General features: G+C 45.4%; 1 protein-coding gene across 14 annotated transcripts in view; it reads left to right on the top strand.

The window, feature by feature from the left end:
* The window catches only part of LOC118502699 (polypyrimidine tract-binding protein 1), a 225,159-nt gene that overhangs the window by 98,808 nt on the left and 114,681 nt on the right, over positions 1 to 11,670 (top strand). For 2 of the 14 annotated variants that reach the window (XR_004905065.1, XM_036035220.1), the window contains exon 1: positions 163 to 386. The exons of 8 other annotated variants lie outside the window; for them this stretch is intronic. Coding sequence is in view for 1 of the 6 variants with exons in the window: in XM_036035226.1 (XP_035891119.1) it covers positions 10,242 to 10,271 (30 nt within the window). In the remaining 5 variants the exon portion in view is untranslated. Of the gene's footprint in view, positions 1 to 153; positions 387 to 10,223; positions 10,272 to 11,670 lie in introns of those variants that run through there. 4 more of the 14 variants (XM_036035222.1, XM_036035221.1, XM_036035223.1 and 1 more) reach the window with 4 other exon arrangements.

Genomic DNA, 11,670 nt, shown 5'->3' with positions numbered 1-11,670 from the left:
ACGGGCAGATGGTCCAGTACGACGAAATGCAGGAGGAAAACTACTGGGGCTCGGAGCTTTCCGAGCTGCCGGTGCTGATGGCGGCCGGGCCGCTGCTACCGTACCAGAGTGAACCGGTGGATGATCCGCTCGCACCGCCACCGCCACTACCACCAGCGCGCCCATTACCGTCGTCATCCTATCCTGGCACCTGTACCGGTCCACTATACTCTGTCTATCTTAGTCCCATTACACCTACCACTTCTACTACCGCTATCTCCACCACTATCACCGCAAGCAATGCGACCGCCCGCTCCGCTACGGAGGTCCTCTCGTGCGGTAGACACTATTGCACCAATTCCCGCACCCGCATCATCACCACCGCTAACACGACTCATCCCACTAAGGTACAGCATTACGGGAGCAACCAGCCGCGTTGCTTCTCTTTCACCACTTTCTTTTACCACTGTATCACTGTCTCTATGTTCACTGTCTCTGTACATCATCACCCACCCGTCTCTCATTTTCATGTTCTTTCATCGTGCGTGTTGTTGGAATTAGAACTGCCAGCTGGAATTTGTGTGATGTTGCTGCTATTAGACTAAGAATACTTACTTACTTATATGGCGGTAGAGCCGATTCGTGATCTTGACCTGTTGGCAAAGTCATCGGTGCTGGTCACGGTCGATCGTCTTCTTCTGCCAATCCAATACTTCGAACGCATGATTTCTGGTCGAAAGCATGAACTTCATCACTTCATCTAACTTAAAGACTGCCATGTCTTCTTTGTCCAAGTGGATGACCGAAATGGACTATGGCTGATAGATCGTCCGGAACGATTCTCATGACGTGATCAGCCCCAAAGAGTTTAATTAGCTAAACGAAGGTGAGATCACCGTCCCTCTGTTGTCTCAAAATCTTATATGAGTAATGATTCTCTGATTTATCAATGAAGTCCCAGGAGGTTTAGCCTATAACCAATCTTGGTCAGTTCCAGTCTCAGGGCTTGTATGTTCTTAGACAGGTACTTCGGTAAACAAGTTTTTTTTCGTAGAATTGCTGTGGAATTGCCACACGTACGAGATTACTTCAAATTGCGCCGTTCCCTGCTATGCATATGCTATGCAGTCAACAAGGATCGGACTAGCCATCGACATCCCCGGCTGAAGTTGTAAATTAATTACGATTGGTTTTCCGACACCGACTACGGCTGGCTTACTTCAACCTTATTGTGTACCGAAACTGACCATCTCGGGTACAGTGAATGGTTCATTACGTACAACCCGGCACTCCGATCTCAACGTGAGGAAGCAACAGCATTTCCCTAACCAAAGCTGTACAGAACTGCTCGCACACAAACACTCACACACACACGGAGGTTCTGTTCGGTTGTTCAATTTATAACCGAGCAAACCACAATGCCGCTTCACCGCGTATAATCCTCCATCGTCGTTTTGCAACGACGTGGCACACTGCGCTCTGCCGGTTGTCGCTGTTGTGTGATGCAGCAGCAAACCGGCCTGTGCTCCAGATAACCGGTGCCGGTGTGGAACCGTTCAATGGTTGTTTATTTATCTCGAGATAATTTGTACCGCCGAGTCCTTATGAATTGCTAATCAGTTGATTAATTATTTCCCAATCAGGGCAATTTGTACACACCCGCGCGCTGCTCGGTTTTAAACAGCAACAAATGGGCAGCCGGAGCCGCTGCCTGCTCTGGCCGCCTGGCCATTGGGATGGTCGGTGTGGAATGTGTGGTCCATTGGGAATTACAAGAAACAGGCAATTTCTTGCAAAAGATCGATTGTGTAATGGGTTTTGTCAATAATAACGGCAGCGGTGGGTGTGTGGTTTAAAAGCGGAAGCCCTTCGTGACCCATCTCGTTGTGGTGATGCCTGTGCCTTGTCTAATTATGTTGATAACAGGACCGAAACACGTATCGTTAATTGTGTATTAACCTTTCTGAAATCGAGGAGATGGGCTAGGAGCATTCATATTGGGCGAGCTGTTTCATGGTTTTTGAGATGAATAAGTAATGTTCTTGACAGAACTTTACAGAACTTTCAAACAATAATATTTTCGGTAACGCGGTTGTAGAGGCGCCAACGGCGTGGGTCTTCATACGGCAAGACCGGGGCTCAAACCCCATCCTGACCGTTCGTAGTGAGGACTGACTATCGTGGTTATCATTAAGTCTACTAAGCCAGAAATGTCAGCCTGACCCAACGGGTCATTTAGCCAAGAAGGGAGAGAGAGAGAGAGAATATTTTAGCAATAATGGGACTAAAACGACTTTTCCAATCTTTACAAGCTAATTTTCCAGTTTTTCTTGAGCTGTATGGCAAGTCCTGCTCTAGTTGGAAATTGTCAATTTAATATTGAGCAAAGAGCAAAGTCTGGAAATACTACCATCACAGAAACCTTGTCTCCACTAATATCTTTAAACGTCCAAATGTCTTGACAGGATAATTTGAGAGCTTTGATTGTTAAACACGCCACGAAGTCCTTTATTGACTACTTGCTTCTCGATAATTTGAGCTCAAAACAGTTCCAATTATTTTTAATGTGACTAAATAAGTAACGGATATTGCAATTCAGATTTCCTGATTCTTGGGAAAGCTTTTGAATTAATCTTTCTCTTTCATATATTTTAAATAGTTTATGTATAGAGGCTTGGGGTTTCTGTGACCTCCCTCGCCTCTTCAAACTTCCTTTACCCGAGCATCGACTGTTGAACTTAAAACCAGTTCATATTCAAATTCAATTTCATTTCGATTAAGTTTCTGTTAACGGAATTACGTTTTAATGGATAGAAAGATATTTTTTATATGGATTCTACGTTTTTAATCTGTAACGTATTATGTGTTGCTCTTACTTAAAAGGTTTATTTGTAAGGTTAAATCTCCAGCGAAATCGAATCCAATAACTGCATCAAATATGGGATATTACAGTTTCATTTCGTTGCTTGGTGTTTTCAGTTGCAAATTCCGTGGTTTTCCGGTCTCAAAACCACGCAATCGTTCAACAATCAATGATGCAATTGTAAGTTATAGAACGGTTTTTTTTGTTGTTGTTAGCGCTGTGTTTGTAAGCCACGTCTCATTGTTTTCCAATTGGGCACAACAACACACAACTGCCGCAGGATAGTGTTTTTGTTAGTGTGGTGTGCGCGTTCCTGTGGTTTGGTCGCGAGTCGCTAAATCGCTGCAATTTCCTCTCGCATTCGTACCGACGAGTTTGTGCGGGAAAAGCTACAATAATATGGCAAATAAAATTGTTTGTAACATTACTTAAATGCAGGCCTACACGGCTAGCAGCATCACCTCAACCGGAAACCCCGGTGTGGTAGTGGTGGTGAGCGAAATATTTGCAATAGCTTTTTAATTAAAAGTTGATCAAAAAATTTCACCATTTATTAGCAAAGATTCCAATGCACTATCGCACTACGCTGCTGCAAATTGTCTCACTACCCCCCAGTGTCTCCCACTCTCGTTCTCATTTTGGGGCGTACGATTACCTACCAAAAGAACGTGCGCTGGTGGCGGTGGACAGCAGCTGGAAAAAGCTGTATGATGAATGATGGGCCTCCTGTGGATTCGTGAACGACAGGAACACAGGATGGGCCATGCCGGATGGGTCCTCTGGATTGCCTTGCTCCCGTGCTTACTCCGCTACCGAAACCACCGAACGAAGCAAGGTTCGCAGGTGTTAGGGGCCAATTTCAGAGGCTTTTCCAATATCAAATTAATTAAACTAACGCATACGTTCCTGCTGCTGCGGGTGAGTGCTGCGCGCTACAGAAAGGGGGCGCCTGGTGTGTGTGGTCCCTGTGGTGTCACCCTGCACTCAGTGGACGAAAGAAAAGGATGGAAAGCCGAGTCCACCACCGGCGGAGTGATATGGTGCTGGTGTGGCGATGCATATGGTTTGTAGATATTCCGAGGTTGCATTAAAGTAATTGCCTTTTTCCACACGAATCGATTACGGACAGTTCCCGGTTCAAATATTACATGCGAAGTGCAGTTTTTGATGATGCACTTGAAGACAGATAATGGATGTAATGTAAAAAGCTATTATAAAGCTGCCCAGGGTCCATTTTGTGTTGTTTGATTAATGAAACAATGTAACCAAACTCATTTTACTTCGCTAAACTATCAAAATTCCCTGCCAAAAAACCATGGGTCATCTCGAGAACAGCTTCAATGGGTGCTCAAGGATACTCTAAAAACTCCTGCTTGTCTATTGTAGTACCTCGTGAAAATTTTCCTACACCTTACTGCATCAATTACTCTGTAATCAAAATCCTTCCATTTTAGTACTTTAGAGACCAAAAAAAGACCCTCATACACCTCATGTTCTCATGTCATTTTCAGTCACCGCAGCCATCGTTGGGGAGCGGAGATGTGAGAGAACCGCACGATATGTGTCATCAACAAAAGGTCCGATTTCTCACACCTTTCGGGACGTGCTCGGTTGCACGCCAGCATTTGGCTGTACTTTACCCCCCCCAAAATGTCGGTTCGGTTAATTATCTAGAGTGAAGTAAAATATTTGGAAAAATCCATAAGAGGCCTACAATAAACGGGAGGAATCCATTGCCAGCGTTGAACCAAGTGTGGAGTGCGTTTTGCGTGCGTATGATGTTTTATTCAACCTACGTCCTAGGACCATTCTACGGACCGAGTACCTTACCGTTACGGATGCGTTTCCAAGCACGATGGACTTACATCCTTTTTTGATGACCGTTGGCTGGCTCCATGGCTTGTTAAACCGTGCATCCTTTCTCCGGACGAGCAGACGTGTTGGGTCTTTTGCTCCGCCTGTCTATGTGTTGATGGGTTCCCGGGAGGTCGTTTTAAGGTTTAATGTCGTCGTCGTTCGGTGACCAGCAGTCCCGGTGAAACAGCCCTGGATGGCAGGATGTCAGGCTTTAGGTGATTATTTCTCTCGTCGTAGACCACTCGGCTCCGTCATCGTTCCGTACAAGAAGGAACTGTGTCTTTGCTGTCTGATGTCTCAGGCAAGCATTCGGGTCTTTAAATACCCGCCGGCTATTTTCCGTTACGGGCACGTTTCGGAAAAGCGTGCGCGCTCGTAAACACACAACTTGGCCGAGCACCCCCCCCCCCCCCCCTCAAGATCCCAGGACCAGACCGCCGGAGGTTGATGGGATGAAATGGCTACTAAAAAGGAGTAGCAGATTTTGTGCTTGCGGCAGCATGGGTTTGGCGATCTTATGTCCTGTCGTCAACCGGCTTACTGTGCCCCCGGTATGTATGGTGGTTTTTGTGTGTTGGGAAGAGCGAGAGAGCGAGAGAGGGAGAGCGTCCGAGGAAGGGTGTGCTTAAACAAATATGAATGACAAATTATCTCACCCTCTTGCTGTGCTTGGAGGCAGGCTCTATGGGCTGCTAGGTGCACTGTGAAGGCAATGCTGGGGGTGCTAAAGGTGCCTGGCGGTGATGTTTATCCATTTGATGGGTGTACCGATAGCGGCCACTTTTCATAATTTCCCTCGTTGATACATTGAATGGGCGTGTGAGCCGAACTATCGAGGAAAGCAGATGCAACTGTATGGATTTTTAAACAGGCGTTGGCGATATAAATTTGATTGATGCGAGCTATTTATCTTTAAAAGGATTAAATTTTTCTTCGTAATTAGTAACCCAATTAGAGCCGTTTACAACCATCGGGTACAAACATGTGAGACTGCTTCTTCCATTTTAATGACTAAAATGTCATCAGCACCATACGTGTTTGACTCTGTGTAGATCAAACAATCAACAATGTTGATTGTGTTCAAGTGAATTGAATTCTCTTCATTGTGCAATCGCTTCCCGTTAGTTAATTTGACATCAATCGTTGTGGAAATTGTCACTCGCAAGTACTTAGGCGTCCCTCTGAAATGCCTGAGACACTTACCAGTAATTTCTCTTCCACATCAACCAATACCAATACGGGGCATTTAAATCCTCAAAATCGGCTTTAAATCTTGCCGTCCTGCTCTATCGATAACGTTCCCCACCGTTCGACCATTTTGGGGTAAAATCCTTGCCAGGTGCGTGTCATTATCGCTGCCGCTAAGCTACCTCATCAGCAGCAGCAGCAGCATCATCATTCACGATTCTTGTCCGTATATTAATAATTGTTGTGATGGATTTAACGCCTCCATGTTTGGTTTTGTGTCCGAGCGCGCTCATCATCGGTAGCCTCGAGCGCTTGCGGTGCATCGCCGGGTGTGCTGGTCCCCCCAGGCCCTGGTGCATACCAACTCTAGTGTGTGTGTGTATGTGTGTGTGTGTGTGTGTTGTTATGGTTGGAATTTCCGGTAAAGTTTATTTATAAAACACTCCATTCTGACACCGTACGATGAGGATGGCACGTTGCAGTTGTGCCCGGTTCTCGCCTGTCCTCTGGGGCCCAATGGTGAAATGGTGGGATTGGAATTTGTTACCTCTTTGGGCGTGCCTCACACACAAACATTCCCACACACACACACACAGGTGACCGACGCCTCACAACCGAACCTGCGGTGAAGGTGGTTGAGTAAAGCAAATAATTAATTAAATGAAATTTTAATCTTTTATAAAGTTAATTAAATTCCACCCAACCAACATCGGCTTTGGTCGAAAACCCGGGATGCGTATGATGGATTCACTGGCGTGTGTGTGTGTGTGCGGATGAGTTGGCGTGATTGTGTGACTAAGGCCGACTGTCAGCCACATGGCGCTCTGCTCCGAAAAAACACTCTCACACACACATAATACGAGTGTTGCAACCAACGAGGATAACACTATTTTCACGCTTCCTGCATGCCGAGAGGAACTAGTCAAGCGATGTTACGAGCGAGGATAGGTCGTTTCCGGTAGAAATTACGTTTAGACTTTTTTTCCTGTGTGACAAGCGTTCACTACTTCGTCTGTAGTCAAATAAAGTCACCTGAACTGGGACATACTGCTCTGGGAGCATCCAGTGTCAGCCGAAACAGTGGCGACTAATCGATCGGAGAGTCTGGCGTCCAGCTGTAGCGACAGTTGTTGAGTCGCTGGAATTTTCTCCTTACTTAGTAACCAGTTGGCTCGTTCTCTTTCCACCCTAGGCTGTGTTTCCTTGTCCCAGATGTATCTGTCTGTCGGGAAATTGCGATTTTAATTTTTCAATCTCGAGCCGGATGCGTTGGCCGGCACTGGTAGTGGATGGCTGAAAGAACGAATAAAGGACACCGTTCGCGTTTTTTTTTAAAGTTCTAACCGTTACTGAGCAAAGAATCACAACAGATACACAGTACCGCGCTCGTGGTGCTTTGTAAAAAAAGGAGCCAAGCACACAAAAAAAGCCGTATTTACCACCGTCGCGTATCGGCGTGGCAGTAGGCTGAATCGCGGTCCAAAATGTGGCACAATTTCCGTTCCGTGTACGGCTGGTTTGCTGCTGCTGCTGTTGACGATTGCGATGGTGAAAACGTGATACGGCACGACGAGTGTTATTTTGAGGTTTTTTTTCTTGTTAGTCTTTTCTGTTCCGATCGAGATTAGTGGTCTGGGGGGAAAGAAAGAGAGGGACGCGAAAAAGTCTAACAAAAGGCGATACTTTTTGTAGAAGGAAATGAAGCAGAAAATTTAGGTCATAACCGTTCAAGAGCTTCAACGGTCTGTAACGTGTTGCGTGTGTATCGCTATTTTAGCAAATTTGTTTTCTCTTCTTTTTGCATTTCGATTTCTCTGTAATGTGTATCGTTATAGATTTTTAGCTTGAACAAGAAAAAAAAAACTGCAAAAAAATTTACTAAGTAGCTCATTAATGGAGACGCCTGGTGTTTCACGTGTTTGGTGATTTTCTTTTTCGATGTTATGACTTATACGATAATCTGTCTATCGCTTTACGGTGGTAATGTTTATATCCATGCATCCTTAATAAAAACCATATGTGTGTGTGTATGTGTGCCACAGCTTGACGACCATAATGATAGCCTTTCGCCGGAAGAAGATCCCTTGTTCGCTTCTGTTGCTGCACCAGGGCTAATATCAGCTTTAGCTCCGGAGGGCCGTGGCCAACCCGGGCTAAGTGACCGTTGTTCTTTGCATCATCCACCATTAACTTCGTGTTAGTGTACTTTTTTTTTGTTATTGTTCTGCCCTTTCCTTCTCTTACGCCATTCTACCGGTCCAAATACTAAAAGGGGCCACGTACAGTCGTGGCGTAGGGCACATTGCCACATTTCGTTCCGGTAATGGTTAGTCCATTAATTTCACAACCATAATCTAGTTCCGCTCGTCTAACACACGTTCTAGCGGACCGGGCACCCGTTGCGTGCCTTGGGCCCGTGTGTAATCCTTGCGAAGAATACCTGCTGGAAGAATAAGCCCTACGAGATCCGGTGGCTACCGTTTCTTTGGCTATAATTTTATTTCCGTTTTTGTCTTTTCTTCCCGAGCTTAAGGTAGGATAAAGTTGAGGGACGGTTGAGGAAGTAAACGCGAGGTGAGGTGATGGTGATCATCCATTAGTTTCGCCATTTCCGGTACTTGCGTTTTGCGAAGGGTTTTTTTTTCGTCGCGTGCCAAAAGCATCTTTTACTGAGTTGCGCGTACCTGTAGCGCTATTGAAAGCGGCAAGTTGTATTGTTGCTTTGCCCTTCCGGAGCGATGTTTTCTTCGTGGAACTCGGGATTAATTGAAATTTTATTGGCTAAAAAAATACCCTTCTTTCTCCTGCGTGCCACTAGTAGCAGTCTGCTCGTATTTTCCTCGCTTGTGCAGCCTCACGTTGCTGATATCGTTACCCGGTTCGGGTTTGTGCGAGCATTCTTCTGGCGTAAGTAAGCCGATTTCCAGTGTAGCCGTCTCGGTCGTGTTCGCGTTTCCGGTTTGTTGCGTTCGCCTAGCTAGCGGACGAGCTTGCTGGATTACTGCAACTAGCACAGACGAGGGCGTGCAGGTTGCAAGGTGCAGCAGGACCATCGCCATCTGGTTGCCGTTGTGCTTGGGGGGGGGGGGATGGTGGTGAGGTGGTTGGTTTTCCACCCTCTTAAAAGCGCATTATAAGCACCACGATTTCGTTCTGTCTGTGTGGCCACAATTTGACGCGAGGTGCAATTTTTTCGCCCAGCTTCTTTCGCGTGCCCACAAACCCATAACGGGCCCTGTGTTGTGTTGATGTATCGCCTTTGTGTATGTGTGCCGAGATCGCAGGTGGCAGGAGGATAATTAAAACAGCTAACCTAGCATGAACGACTCTCTCGTGGTCGGTGCATCCCGGTACGGCACGCCATAATCCATTCGTCTCTCTCTCTCCTCCTCGTGGATTGTTTCGCCGTGCCTTGGGTGTGCAGTTTGTTATTTTTGTTGTTTCCTTCGCTTTTCTTATCGTATTATCATGCGGAGCGTGACTATGCTGCAGCTATTATGGTCCCATTCCTTCTGTTCGCCGGTAGGATCGCGTACGAGTTGCTTATAGTTAACCTTGGTTTTTCTTCAGGGGAAGGGTTTTTTGATGCATTATGTGGTGTGCGAAATCGCTTGACTGTGGGCAACCACAAGAAGATCGATTTGCTTACAAATGGGTACGTTTTTAAGCAGTATGTGCACCCATTGCACAATGCTACCGGGTTTTACGTGTTTCCTACCTGCTTTTTAGCTGAGTCTGTTATTGCCCTATAAATTGGTCTATGCGTGTGCGTTATAAAGAAACGGTGTTAAAGCAGTGGATGGTATCACGGACGAATGGGAAATTAGCAGATCATTCCTTGTGCAGCCGTTCGTTACGCTGCACGGGAGCTTGATATTTTGTATCGTTCTTTGCAGTACTATTTGTTTGCATACAACGAAATGGTAAAATCTACATTTGCGTCATAACATTTGTATTATTCTAAAAGTTTTATGTTTAAAGGACTCGTTTCGGCTAAATAATAGGCCAATGTGGTTGTAGCGATCGAATTTATCGACTTTAGCGATCGAATAAACTAGAGAACTGCTAAGCATTGTTTCTTTTGATTTAAAATAAGAAACCGGTGATTGAAATAAATTATAAGAGACAACAATTTCTTGAAATTAACTGAAAACCCATTTGTACTCGTTAGAAACATTACAAAATTTGTATTTTATTCCTGATGATTGAAATCCCAAACAATTAATATTGATAGGTGCTTTAAATGTGTTATTTGCTGTCAAATATTCTGATATTTTCTGAAACTAAAATTTCCCTTCCTTCTCTCTTTTTATTACAGGTAAGGAACGATCTCCATCAATCACAATCCAACAAAATGGAAGCAAGGGAAAACGATTCAAACACGGTATGATTTTATACCATTAATAGAAGGTTAATAGAATAATAGAACAAAATTTTGACTAGTTTTTAATGGATCTTATACCTAAATAGATGGGAAGTAGATACTACGACCAATAAACATTCTCCAAGAATGTTAGAGGTATTCGTTTGTTGGGACTCGCTTCGTTATCGAATTCTCCATTTAAAAATAGTTCGATTGCATTTGGTCGACCTTTTGGACCATTGGAGCTTCAAATCAGCTTACAACATTGTGATATTTTGGCTGTACTTAAAAGTCATGCTACAAACGGCTGTGGCCAATTAAGTTAATGATTAGCAGCCAGGCTTATAGATTGATAAATCGTGAAAAATTGCATACTGCATACAATATTCGAACTTATTTTTCATGAATCAAATTTAGTCATATTTCGTTAGAACGCTAACTAAATTTAGCTTCCCTAAGTAAATGGGAAAACCTAGCAAATTTTCGAGCACTGGCAGGCGTGGCGGACGGTCGGTTTGCCGGTCGGTCGTTCGTTCCATTTCGACCTGCCAAAGGTGGCTTCCGTTTCCATCATCTCGCACCGCAAAAGTCACCCAGCCAGCCAAAAGTCGACGAAGGAAAAGTCGTTAATTATGGGAAAATAAATAATTTGCAGCAGCACACACACACCATCGGAGGTTATGCTTGTTTCTTTTTTCACCTCGATGATTGCGCGGCAAAGTGAGAAAGCGGTTGAAAAATGTTCCACGTCCAGCGGGCTAGCGAGAGAGAGCGAGAGAGAACGAGCAAGTGTGCCCCGTCTTTGGTTTCTTTCTCTTTGCGGCTACCCATTTCTAGGTATCCGGCCAGGATACCGGATTCATATGATTCGTGGCTTTTCATCCCACAAACACCCCCATCCCTTCGGGCTGGGAGGAAGCGTTGGGCCGGTTGCCTGTTTTGAGTTTTCTGGTGAAAGTAGCCGTTATTTTTGTTTTGCCCGCGGTCGGCTCGCGCAGTGTTGCAGTGTGCGGCGGCACGGGTTCGCTTGGGAAAAGTTTTCCCCAAACATAACTCAACTTTCACCCATCATAACTTTGACCGGGAAGGGTGTGGGTGTGTGTGTGTGTGTGATGCTGTGGCGAGCCTCGCGAAACGCACTCGCTCTCGGTCGCCTCCAAAAGGGATCTCGTCCAGCGTGAGGCAAAAGGTTCGGCATTGTTTTCCTTCCTACCGGGGCTGTTGTTTTTCCATCAATTCGCAGCTGGCGTGAAGAACGATCGTTCATTCGTGGAGTTTCTTGCCGGGGTTCTGGGAACAGCACGGGGTTGGACACCCTGGAGAAGGGGAGGGATGCTGTTGTTGGAGGAAACCTGTTTGGCCAATAGTCAAACCTGGACTAGTCCAAGGTTTCACGGGGTTGGAAAATGGAGGTAAAGCC

Source organism: Anopheles stephensi, chromosome 2 (genome assembly GCF_013141755.1).
Source record: "Anopheles stephensi strain Indian chromosome 2, UCI_ANSTEP_V1.0, whole genome shotgun sequence".
NCBI classification, from domain to species: domain Eukaryota; kingdom Metazoa; phylum Arthropoda; class Insecta; order Diptera; family Culicidae; genus Anopheles; species Anopheles stephensi.
The sequence above is the reverse complement of the archived record's forward strand: the minus strand, read 5'-3'. Positions and strand labels throughout refer to the sequence as shown.